Source organism: Salvelinus sp. IW2-2015, unplaced genomic scaffold, assembly GCF_002910315.2.
Source record: "Salvelinus sp. IW2-2015 unplaced genomic scaffold, ASM291031v2 Un_scaffold4587, whole genome shotgun sequence".
NCBI classification, from domain to species: Eukaryota; Metazoa; Chordata; class Actinopteri; order Salmoniformes; family Salmonidae; genus Salvelinus; species Salvelinus sp. IW2-2015.
In genome coordinates this window covers 1-22,503 of record NW_019945857.1, presented here as the reverse complement: position 1 = coordinate 22,503, position 22,503 = coordinate 1, and the positions used below count along the sequence as shown (strand labels likewise).

The 22,503-nt window shown below is 42.4% G+C and overlaps 1 protein-coding gene across 1 annotated transcript; it reads right to left on the bottom strand.

The window, feature by feature from the left end:
* Positions 1-1,169: 1,169 nt before the first annotated feature.
* LOC139026374 (salivary glue protein Sgs-3-like) lies at positions 1,170-22,448 on the bottom strand (the record flags this gene model as incomplete). Its single annotated transcript, XM_070441703.1, has 3 exons — positions 1,170-1,503; positions 21,315-21,379; positions 21,511-22,448. Coding segments are annotated over 3 exons (1,337 nt in total), but the record flags the coding sequence as incomplete, so codon positions are not given.
* Between the last annotated feature and the right edge of the window lie 55 nt (positions 22,449-22,503).

Here is a 22,503-nt window from a genome sequence, read left to right as displayed (position 1 = left end):
GGTCGTCGTTGTTGCTGATGTGGTTATTGTGGGTTCAGCTGTGGTTGTTATGGGTTCAGTTGTGGTTGTTGTATGTGTATCAGTGGTTGTTTTGGGTGTTGCTGTGKTTGCTGTGGGAGAAGCTATGTTTGTTGTGAAAGCAGCTGTGGTTGTTGTCTGAGCAGCTGTGGATGTAGTGGGAGCAGCTGTGGTTGTCGTGGGATAAGCTGTTGTTGTGGGAGCAGCTGTGGTTGTTGTGGGAGCAGTTGTGGTTGTTTTGGGTGCAGCTGTGGTTGTTTTGGGAGAGCGGTGGTTGTTGTGGAGCATCGGTGATTGTTTTGGGAGCACCTGTGGTTGTTGTGGGAGCAGCGTTGGTTGTTGTGGGAGCAGCTGTGGTTGGTGTGGGAGCAGCTGTTTGTTGTTGTGCGAGCACCTGTGGTTGTTGTGGGGGCAGCGTTGGTTGTTGTGGGAGCAGCTGTGGTTGTTTTGGGAGCAGATGTCGTTGTGGGAGCAGATGTGGTTTGTTGTCGGAGCAGCTGTGGTTTCGTGGGAGCAGCTGTTGTTGTTTTGGTATCAGCTGCGGCTGATGTGGAAGCAGCTGTGGTTGTTGTCGGAGCAACTGTTGTCGGGGTAGCATCTGTTATTGTAACTGGAACTGTGGTCGTCGTTGTGCTGATGTGGTATTTTGGGAGCAGCTGTGGTTGTTGTGGTTTGCAGCTGTGGTTGTTGTGGTTGCAGCTGTGGGTGTTGTGCGTTCAGCTGTGGTTGTTGTATGTGCAGCTGTGGTTGTTGTGGAGCAGCTGTGTTTTGTTGTGGAGAAACTGTGGTTGTTTGTGTGAGCAGCTGTGGTGTTTTTGGAGCAGCTGTGGTTGTTTTGGGAGCAGCTGTGGTTTACATGGGAGAAGCTGTTATTGTGGGAGCAGCTGTGGTTGTTTTTGGAGCAGCTGTGGATGTTCTGGGAGCAAATGTTGTTGTTTTGGAAGCAGCTGTGGTGGTGTCGGAGCAGCTGTGGTTGTTGTGGGAGAATCGGTGGTTGTTTTGGGAGCGGCTGTTGTTGTTGTGGGTTCAGCTGTTTTTGTTTTGGGAGAAGCTGTGGTTGTTGTGGGAGCAGCTGTGGTTGTTGTGGGAGCAGCTGACGTTGTTTTGGGAGCAGCTGTGGTTATTTGGGATCAGCTGTGGTTGTTTTGGGATCAGCTGTGGTTGTGGTTGGAGCAGCTGTGGTTGTTTTGGGAGCAGCTGTGGTTGTCATGGGAGAAGCTGTTATTGTGGGAGCAGCTGTGGTTGTTGTGGGTGCAGCTGTTGTTTTGGGAGCAGCTGTGGCTGTTGTGGGAGAAGTTGTGATTGTTTTGGGAGCAGCTGTGGTTGATGTGGGACCAGCTGTGTTTGTTGTGGGACCAGCTATGGTTGTTGTGGGAGAAGCTGTGGTTGTTGTGAGAGCAGCTGGGGTTGTTGTGTGAGCAGCTTGAGTTGTAGTGGGAGCAGCTGTGGTTGTTTTTGAAGCAACTGTGGTTGTGTTGGGAGCAGCTGTGATGGTCGTGGGAGCAGAGGTGGTTGTTGTGGGAGCAGCTGTTGTTGTGTGTTCATCTGTGGTTGTTGATGGTGCAGCTGTGGTTGTTGTGGGTGTATCTTTGGTTGTTGTGGGTGTATCTGCGGTTGATGTGGTTGCAGCTGTGGTTATTCTGGGTGCAGCTGTGTTTGTTTTGGGAACATCTGTGGTTGTACTGGGTGCAGCTGTGGTTGTTTTTTGGGGGCAGCTGCTGTTGAATGTACATCCGTTCTTATTTTTGGAGCAGCTCTGGTTGTTGTTGTTGTTGATGCTGTTGTGGTTGTTTTTGGTGCTGCTGTGGGTGTTGGTGCTGCTGTGGCTGTTGTTGGTGGTGCTGTGTTTGTTGTTGTTGCAGATGTGGTTGTAATGGTTGTTATGGGAGTAGCTGTGTTTTTTTGTTGGAGCAGCTGTGGTTGTTGTATTCTTATCTGTAGTTTCAGCAGCTGTTATTGGTGCATTTGTTGTTGTCATACATCCTGTTGTGGTTGTCATTGGAGCAGCTGTGGTTGTCGTTGGTGCAGTTGTGGTTGTTGGTGGAGCATCTTTGGTGGTTATTGTTGGTGCTGCTGTGGTTGCTGTGGTGTTTTTGGAGCAGCTGTGGTTGTTGTGGGTTATGCTACGGTTGTTGTGGAAGCAGCTGTGGTTTTTCTGAGTGCAACTGTGGTTGTTGTAGCCTTATCTGTAGTTTCAGCAGCTTTTGTTATTTGTGCAGCTTTTGTTGTCCTCGTAACTCCAGCTGTGGTTGTCTTTGGAGATGCTTTGGTTGTTGTTGTGGCAGCTGTTAGTGCTGCTGCTGTTGTGGTCATAGCTACAGCTGTAGTTGTTGTTAGTGCTTCTGTGGTTGTTGTGGGAGCAGCTGTGATTGTTGTAGCCGTGTCTGTAGTTTCAGCAGCTGGTGTTATAGGTGCAGCTGTTGTAACTCCAGATGTGGTTGTCTTTGGATCTGTTTTGGTTGTTGTTGCGGCAGCTGTTGTTGTTGTACCTCCAGCTGTGGTTGTCGTTGGGGCAACTGAGGTTGTTTTGCGGGGCAGGTGTTGTTGTCGGTATATCTGTGGTTGTTGTTGGAGCAGCTGGGGTGGTTGTTGGAGCACCTGTGGTGGTTGTTGTTGTTATTTCTGCGGTGGTTGTTGTAGCCTTATCTGTAGTTTYAGCCGCTGTTGTTATTTGTGCAGCTTTTGTTGTCCTCGTAACTCCAGCTGTGGTTCTCTTTTGAGCTGCTTTGGTTGTTGCTGCAGCTGTTGGTGCTTTTGTTGTTGTGGTCGTGGCGACAGCTGTGGTTGATATTTGTGCTTCTGTGGTTGTTGTGGGAGCAGTTTTGGTTGTTGTAGCCGTATCTGTAGTTTCAGCAGCTGTTGTTGTTGTAACTCCAGCTGTGGTTGTCTTTGGATCTGCTTTGGTTATTGTTGTGACAGCTGTTGTTGTTGTGGCTGCTACTGTTGTAATCGTCCCCACAGCTGTGGTTGTTGTTGGTGCAGCTGTGGTTGTTGTGGCAGCATCTTTATTTGTCGGGGAGAGACCTGTGGTGGTAGATTCAACAGGTGTTATTGGTGATGCTGTTAGCGTCGTAACACCATCAATGGTTGTCGTAAGGGCAGCTGTTTTTGTTTTGGGGGCAGCTGTTTTTGTTTTGGGGGCAGCTGTTGTTGTTGCTGGGGCTGCTTTGGTTGTTGTTGGTGCAGCTGTGGTTGTTGTGGGAGCAGCTGTGGTTTTTGTCTCAGTTGTGATAATTTCGGTTTGGACAATTTTAACTTATCTTGGACTTTAAAGAATCCCTACAGTTGATATTGTATATGGCTGACTGTCTTTAATTTGGACTGATGTACATCCCAGTAAACAAATACATACTTTACATATTTGATATTTTAGATGGTCATTAGTGACATTTCTTAAAGATATATTAAGATTTACCAATATGCTCACTAATTTTCTCCAAAATGTTGGCAGACAGACTACTCACCATGTGGCCACAGGGGAGAGGGGTAGCAAGGGTTGTGGGGCTGTAGCTTAAGGCACATTCATTCTACAGTCTTTATACATGTGTGTTTTCGGTAGTGACATCAAACGTGAGGACAGCATTTTTCAGAGAAAGATGTTTAAAAATTAACAAAACTAATGATTAGATCAGTATCTTTCAATGTAATTGTCACGATCGTCATCAGGGTGGAAATTACCAGACCAAGGTGCAGCGTGGTGAGCGTACATTTCTCTTTATTATGAATGTCGCCAACAAAACAAGAAACAACCGAAACGAACGTGAAGCTGACTAGGGCTATACTGGCCACTAACACAGACAACTACCCACAACTAAGGTGGAAAAACAGGCTGCCTAAGTATGATTCCCAATCAGAGACAACTGTCCCTGATTGAGAACCATACCYGGCCAAAACATAGAAACAGAAAACATAGAAATAAAGAAACTAGAATGCCCACCCTAGTCACCCCTGTGACAGTAATAATAGAACAACTCAATATGAACAACTTAATATTTTCAAACATGAAGTTTAGGAGTCAGGGTTGAGACAGCCACCTCTCAATATAAATATGTGTAGAAACAATGCATTTGTACCATATTAATTTAACATTGTGTTTGTTATTGCCTTGGAATTAATTAGAACATCCCATGAGGTAAATAAATGTCCTACGTTTGGAGACTTAACTGTTTAAAAAAAACATGTACAGTGCATTCGGAAAGTATTCAAAACCCTTCCCTTTTTTTCACATTTTGTTTCATTACAGCCTTAATCTAAAATGGGTTAAATAAAAATATATCCTCATCAATCGAAACACAATACACCATAATGACAAAGCAAAAACAGGTTTGTAGAAATGTTTGCAAGTGTATAAAATTATTTTTATAATCATTTACATAATTATTCAGACCCTTTGCTATGAGACTCGAATTTTAGCTCAGGTGCATCCGGTTTCCATTGATCATCCATAGGATGTTTCTACAACTTGATTGAAGTCCACCTGTGGTAAATTCAATTGATTGGACATGATTTGGAAAGGCACACAAATCAAATATTTTGTTTATTTTTATTGGTCTATGGTTAGCAGATGTTAATGCGAGTGTAGCGAAATGCTTGTGCTTCTAATTCCGACAGTGCAGTAATATCTAACAAGTGATCTAACAAATTCACAATGGCAACCTTATACACACAAATGTAAAGGGAAGAATAAGAATATGTATAATATAAATATATTGATGAGCGATGGTTCTGATTTCCTAAGGACCTGAAGCGATGCGGCCATCTCTTTCGGTGCCATAGAGACCTTATATAGACACACCTGTCTATTTAAAAGGTCCCACAGTTGACAGAGCATGTCAGCGCAAAAACCAAGCCATGAGGTCGAATTGTCCGTAGAGCTCCGATACAGGGTTGTGTCGAGGCACAGATCTGGAGAAGGGTACCAAACAATTTCTGCAACATTGAAGGTCCCCAAGAACAACAGTGGCTTCTATCATTCTTAAATGGAAGAAATTTGGGACCACCAAGACTATTCCTAGAGCTGGCCACACAGCCAAACTAAGCAATCGGGGGAGAATGGCCTTGGTCAGGGAGATGACTTTGACAGTGTTTCAGAGTTCCTCTGTGGAGATGGGAGAATCTTCCAGAAGGACAACCATCTCTGCAACACTCCACCAATCAGGCCTTTATGGTAGAGTGGCCAGATGGAAGCCACTCCTTAGTAAAAGGCACATGACAGCCCGTGAGAAACAAGATTCTCTGGTCTGATGAAACCAAGATTGAACACTTTGGCCTGAAAGCCAAGCATCACATCTGGAGGAAACCTGGCACCATCCTTACGGTGAAGCAGGGTGGTAGCAGCATCATGCAGTGGTGATGTTTTTCAGAGGCAGGGACTGGGAGACTAGTGAGGATCAAGGGAAAGATTAACGGAGCAAAGTACGGAGAGATCCTTGATGAAAACGTCCTCCAGAGCTCTCAGGACCTCAGACTGCAGCGAAAGTTCACCTTCCAACAGGACAACAACCCTAAGCACACAGCCAAGACAACGCAGGAGATGCTTCGGGACACGTCTCTGAATGTCATTGAGTGGCCCAGCCAGAGCCCGGACTTGAACCCGATCTAACAACTCTGGAGAGACCTGAAAATAACTGCAGCAATGCCTCCCATCTAACCCGACAGAACTTGAGGGGATAAGCAGAGAAGAATGGGAGAAACTCCCCAAATCAAATACAATTGTATTAATCACATGCACTGCATACAACAGCTGTAGACCTTACAGTGAAATGGTTACTTAAGTTGGAGTCATTAAAACTCATTTTTTCAACCACTGCACAAATGTCTTGTTAACAAACTATAGTTTTGGCAAGTCGGTTAGGAAATCTACTTTGTGCATGACACAAGTCATTTTTCCAACAATTGTTTACAGACAGATTATTTCACTGTATCACAATTCCAGTGGGTCAGAAGTTTACATACACTAAAATGACCGTGCTTTTAAACAGCTTGGAAAATTCCAGGAAATTATGTCATGGCCTTAGAAGCTTCTGATAGGCTAATTTACATAATTTGAGTCAATTGAAGGTGTACATGTGGATGTATTTCAAGGCCTACCTTCAAACGCAGTGCCTCTTTGCTTGACAACATGGGAAAATAAAGAAATCCAAGACCTCAGAAGAAAAATTGTTTCATCTTGGGAGCATTTTTCAAATGCCTGAAGGTACCAAGTTCATCTGTACAAACAATAGCACGCAAGTATGAACACCATGGGACCACACAGCCGTCATACCGCTCAGGAAAGAGACGCGTTCTGTCTCCTTGAGATGAACGTACTTTGGTGCAAAAAGTGCAAATCAATCCCAGAACAACAGCAAAGGACCTTGTGAAGATGCTGGAGAAAACAGGTACAAAAGTATCTATATCCACAGTAAGACGAGTACTATATCGACATAACCTGAAAGGCCGCTCAGCAAGGAAGAAGCCACTGCTCCAAAACCGCCATAAAAATGCCAGACTACGGTTTGCAACAAAGATCGTACTTTTTGGAGAAATGTCCTCTGGTCTGTTTGGCCATAATGACCATCGTTATGTTTGGAGGAAAAAGGGGGAGGCTTGCAAGCCAAAGAACACGATCCCAAGCATGAAGCACGGGGGGTGGCAGCATCATGTTGATGGGGTGCTTTAGTGCAGGAGGGACTGGTGCACTTCACAAAATAGATGGCATCATGAGGCAGGAAAATTATGTGGATATATTGAAGCAACATCTCAAGAAATCAGTAAGGAAGTTAAAGCTTGGTCGCAAATGGGTCTTCCAAATGGACAATGACCCCAAGCATACTTCCAAATTTGTGGCAAAAAGGCTTAAGGACAACAAGGTCAAGGTATTGGAGTGGCCATCACAAAGCCCTGACCTCAACCCATAGAGAATTTGTGGGTAGAACTGGTAAAGTTTGCGAGCAAAGGAGGCCTACAAACCTGACTCAGTTACACCAGCTCTGTCAGGAGGAATTGGCCAAAATTCACCCAACTTATTGTGGGAAGCTTGTGGAAGGCTACCCGAAACGTTTGACCCAAGTTAAACAATTTAAAGCAATGCTACCAAATACTAATTGAGTGTATGTAAACGTCCTACCCACTGGGAATGTGATGAAAGAAATAAAAGCTGAAATAAATCATTCTCTCTACTTATATTCTGACATTTCACATTCTTAAAATAAAGTGGTGAGCCTAACTGACCGAAGACAGGGAATTGTGAAAAACTGAGTTTAAATGTTTTTGGCTAAGGTGTAGGTAAACTTTCAATTTCAACTGTATATTGCCTCGTTTTTATTCTTCTTTATTTTTTACTTTAGTTTATTTGGTAAATATTTTCTTAACTCTTAACTATATAGCCTAATAAGCAACTCAGTCTAAAACATTGAGAAATATGGACATTTCATCAGTTACAAATTACATGACCCTCCCTTTGGACTAGATGTAAAAAAATGCTAAACCATCTCGTTGACTGAAATTGAAATAGCATGATCCTCCCCCATTTTCCACCAGGTAACCATTCTGTAAATGTCAATCCGTCCCTTAGCAGACGCTTTTATCCAAATTGACTTACAATTACACTTTGGATGGTGTATCAATACACCCAGCCACTACAAAGATACTGGCACTCTTCCTAACTGAGTTCCCGGAAGGGAAGGAAACCGCTCAGGGATTTCACCATGAGGACAATGGTGATTTTAAAACAGTTAGATGGCTGTGATAGGCTGTAACTGAGGATGGTCAACAACATTGTAGTTACTCCACAATACTAACATAAATGGCTGAGTGAAAGAAGGAAGCCTTTACAAATGCATCTTGTTTGCAATAATGCAGTAAAGTAATACTGCAAAGAAATGTGGCTAATTTTTTTATATTTTTCCGAATACAAGCATYATGTTTGATGCAAATCCAACACATCACTGAGTACCATTCTTCCTATTTTCAAGCATGGTGTTGGGTGCTTCATGTTATGGTTATGCTTGTCATCGGCAAGGACTAGACATATTTTAAGATAAAAATAAACAGATTAGAGCTAAGCACAGGCAAAATCTTAGAGGAAAAGTCTGCTTTCCAACAGACACTGGGAGACAAATTGTGACCCATTTTAGGAATCGAAGCATATGTTGCACATTATTACTTTACAATAGAAGCATTTTAATGTAATTTTTTACAAAATGAGCTTTTTGCAGAAATGTCTTCGGGGAACGTGTGAACCTTCATGTGCCATAATAACAAACTTGTATGCCATCTGTAAATACTAATATAATTGTTAAATTACGAGGCTAGTTGGTTTAGCCATGGAAAAAGACAGGAACATTACCGCTTGCCATGATTGTGAGATAATGGATGGGCTGGACATACCAAGAGATGAGTTTGGATTGGTCTGACATGTAGCAGGCTACAGTCTATAACATGAACTGCTCAGTATGTGTAGATAATCCTTGCTACCACTGCTTTTTTGAAAGAGTTGCTACTGCTCTCAACATCATTGCTGCCCAGAATTAAGCAGGCGCTATCGACAAAGATCAGTGGGAAAACGTTGTGATGGACTACTTCCTGCACACAGTCAGTGTGAGTCGGAGTGACTTGAAACAACAACAGGCCAAATAAGCTGTGGCTAGCTACAAACCAAACGGAATGGACACGCTGCCGTAAATAATTCCTCCATGTATATGTGTAAGAGTCTAGCTACATTTTCAGATATTATACGTTAGAAATACATTTTCATTACAAGTTAAACGTACTGTTAGCTAGCTAGCAAACTTTATTTTGCTGGCTCATTAGCTAACATTACATGTATGTTCTGTGTAGTGATATTATTTGTATCTCAGATATATATTTGCATTGTTAGTTATACCCTAATGTTAGCTAGCTAAACTAACATTGAACCGAATCGAGGCGGTGGGTCAAATTGGTGGTTAGAGTGTCCGCCCTGAGATTGGAAGGTTGTGAGTTCAATCCCTGCCGAGTTATACCAAGGATTGAACTCATACCAAGGCTGTAAAAATGGGACCAGATGCACCTCCGCTTGGCACTCAGCATTAAGGAGATAGATTGGGGATAATGCACTGTGATAGACTAGCATCCTGTCCAGTGGGTGTACTTGTATATCAAGCTCCCTCAAGCTACAGAAACAGGAGAAACAGGAGATAGGGTCCTTCCCTATGAGACGTTCTGGCTTGTTCAAGGCTACTTGATTACTTACCTGGTGATGTTGCCATGGGGTCTAAAAACCCCACCCATGCAAACAAGCTTAAATCACAAGTGGTCTTTTCAAACAGCTGTTACACTAGAAGGGCATTATCCTAAATTTCATAGTATTATTCCAACCTCATAGTGTGAAAATATATATCAAATACAGGAACATCTAGTTTTTGACTGCACTGACCCTTTAAATTGGAATTGACCCCAACCCTGTTGCTAACTGATATGATTTAACGTTGTCACATGAAAGAATGCAAAGCATTACCAGCTCCTGGATAGTGTTGGTTTGTTTTATGTCATACCTTAGGTCCTTTTAAAATATGTATGCTGCAATTCCATAAGAGGGGATACATTCCTTTTCACTACTGTTAAGTTCACTGATGCTACAGTGGTTTACGTTTCAGTGGATGCATGTGGAACAATGATGGGGCTTCAGCCAGGAGCCAGTGCCTCATGCAACTTGCCATTCATCACAGTTCATGTGCACACTCTGCTGTTTGTCTTTTGTACTGCACTCATTTGATTTGTGCGCGCAGTGACTCTAGTGCAGTTGCACTTCAGTGCTTGCAGTTGGAGATAGAAGTGACTTCTGGTTTTGGAACATGTCAAAAGATGTATGGCTCATAAAAATACACCTGTTACTAAAGCCTCATAAAGCCCAGGCTTGAGCTCATAAACCCTCTCTCAACCCATTGTCAACTAAGTCCAACATCCATGTTTTAATGATTTGAAAATGGACATATTTTTCTGCTAGACATATTCTCATATGAAGATCAAGAACTCATTCATCTCACAGAAGTTTAATGCAATGCTAAAGCCAATCGTAGCTGCCTTGGTACAACAGTCATCACCGCTCTTTAAACCATGGCACTAAACCCCAACGTTTTCTAGCATGTTCGGCTCCCATTTATTACCTGTTAGACATAGCAGTATAGCTCTCCATTTCATTTTGATTTTGGCCATATCTCCACCACCTAAGAGAGAAGAATGACATCAGATTTACTATATGTGTTGGAACTACCATTTGACATTGTGTTACACGCACAGTATATGTAACATTTTGAATGTGGATCTGTTTACACACTTAGCCCAGTGGTTGAGATACCTCATTTTTTGTTCCATATCTTCCATATTTAGAAACTATATAGGCATATCATGGTGTTTGTGTGTTTTAAGTGACATTTAAAGGGAAACCATACATTTATTATACCACATACTGTCACGTTCGTCGTAACGAGGAGACCAAGGCGCAGCGTTGTAAGCGTACATACTTATTTAATGAAAGAACGAATACTGAACAAACTATACAAAACGAACCGTGACGCAAATATTAGTAGCGCAGACTGGCAACTAAACATAGAATAAGAACCCACAAACTACCCAAGGAATATGGCTACCTAAATATGGTCCCCAATCAGAGACAACGATAAACAGTTGCTTCTGATTGAGAACCATTCTAGGCAACCATAGACATATAAACACTTAGACTTACAAAAACCCCTAGACTTACAAAAACCCCTAGACAAAAACTAAACAAACCACCCTCGTCACACCCTGACCTGATCAAAATAATAAAGAAAACATAGATAACTAAGGTCAGGACGTGACACATACACTCAATCATCATGTTCCATAATTGCTAGTGGACAACATGGATGAATTGTCCATGCCATGACTCATTTAGATCCCTACTTTGAGGTTTATGTTGTTGGAAATGGTGTTCATTTGACTTCAATCCAATTTAGGCTGATCGTTGTTGCAGATAGAGGTAAGCCCTTATTCATCGGAAAATCCTTGACTATGTCTCTGTCATCTGTTAAAAAAAACACATGGTAGGGCAACATTTTCATAGTCTATACTATGAACTAAAGGAGGTATTTGACATTTAAAATTCCCTTGAGAATGAAATGAGTGTGAAGGTGTGTGCTGCTCCTTGGCTGCGTTCTCTGGAGACATAACTTCAGGGTGCATCTGAGTCTGTCAGACATATCCATCATATGCTTGGAGAAGAGTGCCAGAGGACTTGCTTATTGTTTGAGCATTTCTGTGCCTGATTGATAAAGCATGATTTTGATAGGAGTCAATATTATTCTCAGAATAATACGTGTTTTTTTAAGGGTGTCGTTTTTGTCAAGCAGTTGAGTCGTTTTTTTTTGTTGTGATTTGGGGTGGGCATTCTATGTTTGTTTCTATGTTTTGGCCGGATATGGTTCTCAATCAGGGACAGCTGTCTACCRTTGTCTCTGATTGGGAATCTTACTTAGGCAGCCATTTTTCCTTTTGGTAGTTGTGGGTAGTTATCTTCGTTTGTGCACGTACAGTGGGGAGAACAAGTATTTGATACACTGCCGATTTTGCAGGTTTTCCTACTTACAAAGCATGTAGAGGTCTGTAATTTTTTATCATAGGTACACTTCAACGGTGAGAGATGGAATCTAAAACAAAAATCCAGAAAATCACATTGTATGATTTTTAGGTAATTCATTTGCATTTTATTGCATGACATAAGTATTTGATCACCTACCAACCAGTAAGAATTCTGGCTCTCACAGACCTGTTAGTTTTTCTTTAAGAAGCCCTCCTGTTCTCCACTCATTACCTGTATTAACTGCACCTGTTTGAACTCGTTACCTATATAAAAGACATCTGCCCACACACTCAATCAAACAGATTCCAACCTCTCCACAATGGCCAAGACCAGAGAGCTGTGTAAGGACATCAGGGATAAAATTGTAGAGCTGCACAAGGCTGATGGTTACAGGACAATAGGCAAGCAGCTTGGTGAGAAGGCAACAACTGTTGCGCAATCATTAGAAAATGGAAGAAGTTCAAGATGACGGTCAATCACCCTCGGTCTGGGCTCCATGCAAGATCTCACCCGTGGGCATCAATGATCATGAGGAGGGTGAGGGACCAGCCCAGAAACTACACGGCAGGACCTGGTCAATGACCTGAAGAGAGCTGGGACCACAGTCTCAAAGAAAACAATTAGTAACACACTACGCCGTCATGGATTAAAATCCTGCAGCGCATGCAAGGTCCCCCTGCTCAAGCCAGGCCCGTCTGAAGTGTGCCAATGACCATTTGGATGATCCAGAGGAGGAATGGGAGAAGGTCATGTGGTCTGATGAGACAAAAATATAGCTTTTTGGTCTAAACTCCACTCGCCGTGTTTGGAGGAGAAGAAGGATGAGTACAACCCCAAGAACACCATCCCAACCGTGAAGCATGGAGGTGGAAACTCATTCTTTGGGGATGTTTTCTGCAAAGGGGACAGGACAACAGCACCGTATTGAGGGGAGGATGGATGGGGCCATGTATCGCGGGATCTTGGCCAACAACCTCCTTCCCTCAGTAAGAGCATTGAAGATGGGTTGTGGCTGGGTCTTCCAGGAATGACAACAACCAGAAACACACAGCCAGGGCAACTAAGGAGTTGCTCCGTAAGAAGCATCTCAAGGTCCTGGAGTGGCCTAGCCAGTCTCCAGACCTGAACCCAATAGAAAATCTTTGGAGGGAGCTGAAAGTCCGTATTGCCAGCGACAAGCCCGAAACCTGAAGGATCTGGAGAAGGTCTGTATGGAGGAGTGGGCCAAAATCCCTGCTGCAGTGTGTGCAAACATGGTCAAGAACTACAGGAAACGTATGATCTCTGTAATTGCAGACAAAGTTTTCTGTACCAAATATTAAGATCTGCTTTTCTGATGTATCAAATACTTATGTCATGCAATAAAATGCTAATTAATTACTTAAAAATCATACACTGGGCCTCCCGGGTGGTGCAGTGGTCTAGGGCTGCATCGCAGCGCAAGCTGCACCACCAGAGACTCTGGGTTCGTGTCCAGGCTCTGTCGCAGCCGGCCGCGACCGGGAGGTCCGTGGGGCGACGCACAATTGGCCTAGCGTTGTCCGGGTTAGGGAGGGTTTGGCCGGTAGGGATATCCTTGTCTCATCGCGCACCAGCRACTCCTGTGGTGGGCCGRGTGCAGTGCGCGCTAACCATGGGAGCCAGGTGCACGRTGTTTCCTCCGACACATTGGTGCGGCTGGCTTCCGGGTTGGAGGCGTGCTGTGTTAAGAAGCAGTGCGGCTTGGTTGGGCTGTGTTTCGGAGGACGCATGGCTTTCGACCTTCGTCTCTCCCGAGCCCGTACGGGAGTTGTAGCGATGAGACAAGATAGTAATTACTAGCAATTGGATACCACGAAAATTGGGGAGAAAAGGGGGTAAAAAAATATATAATAATAATAAAAAAATTAAAATAAATCATACACTGTGATTTTCTGGATTTTTGTTTTAGATTCCGTCTCTCACAGTTAAAGGGTACCTATGATATACATTACAAACCTCTACATGCTTTGTAAGTAGGAATACCTGCAAAATCAGAAGTGTGTCAAATACTTGTTCTCCCCACTGTATATATATACACTGCTCAAAAAATAAAGGGAACACTAAAATAACACATCCTAGATCTGAATGAATTAAATATTCTTATTAAATAATTTTTTCTTTACATAGTTGAATGTGCTGACAACAAAATCACACAAAAATKATCAATGGAAATCAAATTTATCAACCTATGGAGGTCTGGATTTGGAGTCACACTCAAAATTAAAGTGGAAAACCACACTACAGGCTGATCCAACTTTGATGTAATGTCCTTAAAACAAGTCAAAATGAGGCTCAGTAGTGTGTGTGGCCTCCACRTGCCTGTATGACCTCCCTACAACGCCTGGGCATGCTCCTGATGAGGGGGCGGATGGTCTCCTAAGGGATCTCCTCCCAGACCTGGACTAAAGCATCTGCCAACTCCTGGACAGTCTGTGGTGCAACGTGGCGTTGGTGGATGGAGCGAGACATGATGTCCCAGATATGCTCAATTGGATTCAGGTCTGGGGAACGGKCRGGCCAGTCCATAGCATCAATGSCTTCCTCTTGCAGGAACTGCTGACACACTCCAGCCACATGAGGTCTAGCATTGTCTTGCATTAGGAGGAACCCAGGGCCAACCGCACCAGCATATGGTCTCACAAGGGTGTGAGGATCTCATCTCGGTACCTAATGGGCAGTCAGGCTACCTCTGGCGAGCACATGGAGGGCTGTGCGGCCCCCAAAGAAATGCCATCCCACACCATGACTGACCCACCGCCAAACCGGTCATGCTGGAGGATGTTGCAGGCAGCAGAACGTCTCCACGGCGTCTCCAGACTCTGTCACGTCTGTCACATGTGCTCAGTGTGAACCTGCTTTCATCTGTGAAGAGCACAGGGCGCCAGTGGCGAATTTGCCAATCTTGGTGTTCTCTGGCAAATGCCAAACGTCCTGCACGGTGTTGGCTGTAAGCACAACCCCCACCTGTGGACGTCGGGCCTCATACCACCTCATGGAGTCTGTTTCTGACCGTTTGAAGCAGATACATGCACATTTGTGGCCTGCTGGAGGTCATTTTTCAGGGCTCTGGCAGTGCTCCTCCTTGCACAAAGGCGGAGGTAGCGGTCCTGCTGCTGGGTTGTTGCCCTCCTACGGCCTCCCTCCACAGTCTCCTGATGTACTGGCCTGTCTCCTGGTAGCGCCTCCATGCTCTGGACACTACGCTGACAGACACATCAAACCTTCTTGCCACAGCTCGCATTGATATGCCATCCTGGATGAGCTGCACTACCTGAGCCACGTGTGTTGTAGACTCCGTCTTCATGCTACACTAGAGTGAAAGCACCGCCAGCATTCAAAAGTGACCAAAACATCAGCCAGGAAGCATAGGAACTGAGAAGTGGTCTGTGGTCACCACCTGCAGAACCACTCTTTATTGGGGTGTCTTGCTAATTGCCTATAATTCCACCTGTTTCTATTCCATTTGCACACAGCATGTGAAATGTATTGTCAATCAGTGTTGCTTCCAAAGTGGACAGTCTTGTTTCACAGAAGTGTGATTGACTTGGAGTTACATGTGTTGTTTAAGTGTTCCCTTTATTTTTTTGAGCAGTGTATATATACTCACACACTATATAAAATATCCCTTTCCACTACTTTTTTCCAAACGTTTTAATATATAATATATATATTATATTATATATTAATATAATTATAATTAAAACGTTGGAAAAAGTAGTGGAATGGGATAATATTTATATAGTGTGGTATATATATACACTGCTCAAAAAAATACCTAAAACAGGGATTTTTTTACTGGATTAAATGTAGGAATGTCAGGAATATATATATATACATACAGTTGAAGTCTGAAGTTTACATACACCTTAGCCAAATACATTTAAATCCAGTAAAAAATCCCTGTCTTAGGTCATTAGGATCACCACTTTATTTTAAGAATGTGAAATGTCAGAATAATAGTAGAGAGAATGATTTATTTCAGCTTTTATATTTTATCAAATACCCAGTGGGTCAGAAGTTTACATACACTCAACTAGTATTTGGTAGCATTGCCTTTAAAATGTTTAACTTGGGTCAAATGTTTCGGGTAGCCTTCCACAAGCTTCCCACAATAAGTTGGCTGAATTTTGGCCCATTCCTCCTGACAGAGCTGGTGTAACTGAGTCAGGTTTGTAGGCCTCCTTGCTCGCACATGCTTTTTCAGTTCTGCCACAAATGTTCTATAGGATTGAAGTCAGAGCTTTGTGATGGCCACTCCAATACCTTGACTTTGTTGTCCTTAAGCCATTTTTCCTCAACTTTGGAAGTATGCCTGGGGTCATTTGGAAGACCCATTTGCGACCAAGCTTTAACTTCCTGACTGATGTCTTGAGATGTTACTTCAGTATATCCACATAATCATCCTGCCTCATGATGGCATTTATTTTGTGTAGTACACCAGTCCCTCCTGCAGCAAAGCACCCCCCACAACATGATGTTGCCACCCCCATGCTTCACGGTTGGGATGGTGTTTTTCGGCTTGCAAGCCTCCCCCTTTTTCCTCCAAACATAACGATTGTCATTATGGCCAAACAGTTCTATTTTTGTTTCATCAGACCAGAGGACATTTCTCCAAAAAGTACGATCTTTGTCCCCATGTGCAGTTGTGAACCGTAGTCTGGCTTTTTCATGGCAGTTTTGGAGCAGTGGCTTCTTCCTTGCTGAGCGGCTTTTCAGGTTATGTCAATATTGGACTTGTTTTTCTGTGGATATAGATACTTTTGTCCCTGTTTCCTCCATCATCTTCACATGGTCCTTTTCTGTTGTTCTGGGATTGATTTGCACTTTTCGCACCAAAGTACGTTCATCTCCAGGAGATAGAACGGGTCTCCTTCCTGAGCGGTATGATGGCTACGTGGATTGCTCCCAAGGATGAACCAGACTTGTGGAGTTCTATAATTTGGCTGATTTCTTTTGATTTTCCCATGATATCAAGCAAAGAGGCACTGAGTTTGAAGGTAGGCCTTGATATACATCCACAGGTACACCTCCAAATTACTCAAATAATGTCAATTATTGTGTGAAACCTATCAATTATTGTGTGAAACCTAATGTCAAATCTATCAGAAGCTTCTAAAATCATGACTACATTTTCTGGAATTTTCCAAGCTGTTTAAAAGGCACAGTCAAATTAGTGTATGTTAACTTCTGACCCACTGGAATTGTGACCCATTGAATTATAAGTGAAATAATCTGTCTGTAAACAATTGTTGGAAAAAATGACTTGTCATGCACAAAGTAAATGTCCTAACCGACTTACAAAAACTATAATTTGTAACAAGAAATTTGTGGAGTTGTTGAAAAGTAGTTAGTTAGTTAGTAGCTAGTTTTAAACTAGGCTCTGGACATTCAGAGACTTGTCCCATAGCCACTCCTGCGTTGTCTTGGCTGTGTGCTTAGGGTCATTGTCCTGTTGGAAGGTGAACCTTCGCCCCAGTCTGAAGTCTTGAGCTCTCTGGAGCAGGCTTTCATCAAAGATCGCTCTGTACTTTTCTCTGTTCATCTTTCCTTCCATTCTGACTAGTCTCCCAGTCCCTGCCGCTGAAAAACATTGTTGTAGGCTGGCTATGGTTGTTGTGGATGAAACTGTTGTGGATGTTGTAGATGCTGTAGTTGTTGTCAGAGAAGATGTGGTTGTTGTGGCTGTACAGTGCCTTGCACAAGTATTCATCCACCTTGGCTTTTGTTCTATTTAGTTGCATTACAACCTGTAATTTAAATGGATTTTTGTTTGGAATTCATGTAATGGACACACACAAAATAGTCCATATTGGTGAAGTGAAATGAAATAAATKACTTGTTTCAAAAAATGTGTATGGCATTATTTATTCAAGTAATTTCCAAATATTTCAATGTATGCCAAGAGTTGAGTTACAATAAGAAAGAAAATATATATATTACTGAATAGACCTTTAGGTTTCCAAGATCATTTTCTAATTTAATTAGTTAATTTCATACGATACTAATTTATTACATTATATTACATTATTCATAAGCTATTGCGATAAACTAAAACAAATATATATATTAAATAGCAAAACACAACACATTTACTTTCATTCACACAGTAATCCAGTTTCTGGCATTAGCAGAATTAGCTTCATCACATTACCAGCATTATTTTGTGATTTATTTTCTATTGAGGTCAATTTTGTACAAAACAAAATAGACTAACAGTTTTATACATAATCATAATGATAAGCAATTACTTTAACTAAGCTAGTATTAGCCGTTTCTTAACATCTCTTAATCTTAATAGCAGAAGTTACATATGCCTTTATTGTGGAATATCTTATACTTAATGGGTTTAATTGAGTCCTAGAGTTATTCTGTTCAGAAGAAATAGATCAGCATTAAAGCAAGTAGTAAAGTGACCATTTCTTGAGGTCTGTTTCTTCCCATAGCGCTGCTGCAGATATGTGAACCCTCTGTAGTTTTTGTGGCTGCTGCTGGTGTCATTGTCCTGGTGGTTGCAGTAGTCGTAGCAGTAGTCGTAGCAGAGGTCCTAGAAGTAGTCGTAGCACTAGTCGTAGCAGTGGTCGTAGCAGTGGTCGTAGCAGTAGTCGTAGCAGTGGTCGTAGCAGTGGTCGTAGCAGGAGTCGTAGCAGTGGTCGTAGCAGTGGTCGTGGCAGTAGTCGTAGCAGTAGTCGTAGCAGGAGTCGTAGCAGGAGTCGTAGCATTAGTCGTAGCATTAGTCGTAGCATTAGTCGTAGCAGTAGTCATAGCATTAGTCATATCATTAGTCGTATCATTATTCGTAGCATTAGTTGTAGCATTAGTTGGGGAGTTCTGGATTTCTGTAAAAAAACAAACAGATTTTTACCATTTAAAAGCCTCTGCAAAGCCTTCCCCAAAGTCTCTCTTCTTGCAAAAATATAAAAGATGYAGGCTTTATAATGATTCATCCTAATCAGGGATGATCAATTGGAGGCCAGCAGCTTCCCTTTAGTATATTTATACAGTACATTCGGAAAGTATTCAGACCCCTTGACTTTTTCCCCATTTTGTTACATTACAGGCTTATTCTAAAATTAATTCACCAGTTTTTTCCCCTCATCAATCCACTCGCAATACCGCATGATGACAAAGCAGAAACAGGTTTTTAGAYATTTAATGTAAAAATAAAAAACAGAAATACCTTATTTACATAAGTATTCAAACCCTTTGCTATGAGACTTGAAATTAAGCTCAGGTGCATCCTGTTTCCATTGATCATCCTTGAGATGTTTCTAAAACTTGATTTTAGTCCACCTGTGGTAAAGTAAATTGATTGGACATGATTTGTAAAGACACACACCTGTCTATATAAGGTCTCACAGTTGACAGGGCATGTCAAAGCAAAAACCAAGCCATGAGGTCGAAGGAATTGTCCGTAGAGCTCTGAGACAGGGATGTGTCTAGACACAACTCTGGAGAAGGGTACCAAAATATTTCTGCAGCATTGAAGGTCCCTAAGAACACAGTGGCCTCCATCATTCTTATATGGAAGAAGTTTGGAACAACAATGAACAAAAACTCTTCCTAGAGCTGGCTGCCCGGCCAAACTGAGTAATCAGGGGAAAAGGGCCTTGGTCAGGGAGGAGACCAAGAACACGATGGTCACTCTGACAGAGCTCTATAGTTCCTCTGTGGAGATGGGAGAACCTTCCAGAAGGACAACCATCTCTGCAGCTTTCCACCAATCAGGCCTTTATGGTAGTGTGGCCAGAAGGAAGCAACTCCTCAGTAAAACAGCCCGCTTGGAGTTAGTCAAAAGGCACCTAAAGACTCTCAAACCATGAGAAACAAGATTATCTGGTCTGATGAAACCAATATTGTATTCTTTGGCCTAAATGCCAAGCGTCTTGTCTGGAGGAAACCTAACACCATCCCTATGGTGAAGCATGGTGGTGGCAGCATCATGCTGTGGGGAAGTTTTTCAGCAGCAGCGGACACTCTCCAAATACAGGTGTGCCAAGTTTGTAGAGTCATACCCAAGTAGACACGAGGCTATAATTGCTGCCAAAGGTGCTTCAACAACTTATTGAGTAAAGGATCTGAATACTTATGTAAATGTGATATTCAGTGTTTGATTTTTAAAACATTTGCAAAACTTTCTTGACCCGTTTTTGCTTTGTCATTATGTGTGAATATTGATGAGGGGAAAAAACGATTTAACCTCTATGGGATCGGTGTGCCTAAATTGTGACAGTTGTTGCTCAATATGCAATAATGTGACTAGAATGACGTTGTAAACAAAAGCCAATTCCGGAACATCGACATGTGTTATATTGGCAGAAATCTTAAAATGTTGTTAATCGAACTGCAGTGTCCCATTTACAGCATCTATTACAGCAAAAAATACCATGCTATTATTTTGATCCCGTGTGGCTCAGTTGGTAGAGCATTGCGCTTGCAACGCCAGGGTTGTGGGTTCATTCCCCACGGGGGGACCAGGMTGAATATGTATGAACTTTCCAATTTGTAAGTCGCTCTGGATAAGAGCGTCTGCTAAATGACTTAAATGTAATGTAAATGTTGAGGATAGTGCACAACAAAAAAACACATCACAGAAACTGGTTTGGTACATTCACCTCTGAAGGTAAATAATGTACTTACATTCATTCATATTGCTCTGATTTGTCATCCTGAGGGTCCAAGACATAAAATGTAGCATAGTTTTGTTTGATAAAATCCCTTTTTATATTAAAATGAAGGAACTGGGTTCTACAGTTTGACCCCACTGCTGTCATTTTAGAATAAGGCTGTAGCGTAACAAAATGTGGAAAACTTCAAGGGGTCTGAATAATTTCTGAATGTACTGTAGATATATACGCAGTATATTTAGGGACTCAGTCAGAGTCTCAACTTACTGTTCAGCATTAGAATAATAGAATATACAAGGTCACATTTTTTATCTCCGTCCCATGGCAAAATGTGTAGATTTGCAGCAAATTTGGTTTAATGGCAAATGTGGGATGTGGGTATGAACACACACCAGCCACTGCAACCTCTCACGTTTTTTGTGGCCTCCAACTCAATCAAAGTTGCCCATTCCTGATTCAAATAATCAGTGATGCAAACCAGAGAACCATAATCATTTTTGCTCATATCTACGGATAAAGATAGTCTTATAAGAGACTACCATGATTGAAATGGTTTTGAAATGAAAAGATAGACCTTTAAATGAGGTACAGTATTTCAAGTCTGATGTAATTTGGTCACAACTGATGAAACCAGAGCTGGTAAATACGCTTTGGGCATACAAAACAACAACAACAACATGGTGTCACAGACGGAAATATTGCTTCAAGCAATCATCTGTACGGTATGAATTTTCATAAAAATTGTGTTAAGATTCATCCTTACCAGCTTTGATACTGCCAGGAATAACATCTAAGAAAACCTTGTACATGTTAATGGATGTCTTGAGGGATTCCACTACATCTGTAATGTTAGGGACCACTGACTGATTTGTGAAGAACAACTTGGTTGTCACACCTACAGACCCAGACCTAAAAATCAAAGAAGTAGAATGTATGTGAATGTGATAAAAGTTATTATTATTGGTTGTAGTAGTATTAGTATTATTAAATAATGGTAAACGTAAATAACACACTTGTTTTAGCTGCAAGTAACTTGTAGAAATATGGACCAAAATGAAAACTGAACATACCAGAAACTGATGATGATGCATCTGAGGAAGATTTCAGGATATACATTTTTGTATCCTCGAGTCAACTGTAGAAAGATATCAGAGGGCATAATGAGTATTTTAAGGACAAAGAATGTGTACTAGATACTAATAACTCTCAAGCAAGATATTTTTGTAAATGTCCATTTCAATATTTCTATTAATGACAAACTTTTACCTCAGTTGTGACATTTAAAGCCAAAGTACTGTAATCCAAGGAACTTGAATTTCCGTAGGCTTCGATAAACGTACGGTACATCCGGAACTTTAGAATAAGTACACCTTCATTTGACGTTGGAGGGTTTGTGGATGCGGTGGTTGGGGAAACAGTTGTTGTTGTCTTAGCAGCTGTAGTTGACGTTGGTGCAGCTGTAGCTGTGGTAGTTACAGCAGCTGTGGTTGTTGTGGCTGAAACGTGGGTTGTTGTGTGGTGGGAGTTGGTGATCTTTGCAGCAACTGTGGTTGTCGATGGTGAAGCTGTGAGTGTAGTGGGAGCTGCTGTGGTTGATGTTGGCACTGCTGTGGTTGTTGTGGGAGCAGTTGTAGTTGTTGTAGGGGTGGCTGCTGTTGTCATAGCAGCAGCTGGGGATGTTAGTGTAAATGTTGTGGTTGTGGGAGCAGCTGTGGTCGCTGTTGGTGCAGCTGTGGTTGTCGTTGGTGAATCTGTGGTTGTCGTGGGAGCAGCTGTGGTAGATGTGGATGCAGCTGTGGATGTCTTTGGAGCACCTGTGGTTGTTGTGAGGTTAGGTGTAGTTGTGGTAGGGCTAGTAGTGGTGGTTGTTACAGAAGCTTTTGTTGTTGCTGTTGTTGTTATGGCAGTTGTTGTTGTAGAGGGAGCCACTGTGGTTGTTGTTGGAGCTGCTGTTGTTGTTGGAGCCATTGTTGTTGTAACAGAAACAGTTGTTGATGTTGGTGCAGCTGTGGTTGTTGTGGGAGAAGCTGTTGCTGTAGGTGCAGCTGTGGCTGTTGTTGGAGCAGCTGTTGTTATTGTTGGTGCAACTGTGGTTGTTGTGGGAGCAGCTGGGGTTGTTGTTGAAGCTGCTGTTGTAGGAGCTACAGTAGTTGTAACAAGAGCTGTAGTTGCCGTTGGTGCAGCTGTGGTTGTCGACGGTGAAGCTGAGATTGTTGTGGAAGCAGCTGTGGTCGCTGTAGGTGGAGCTGTGGTTGTCGT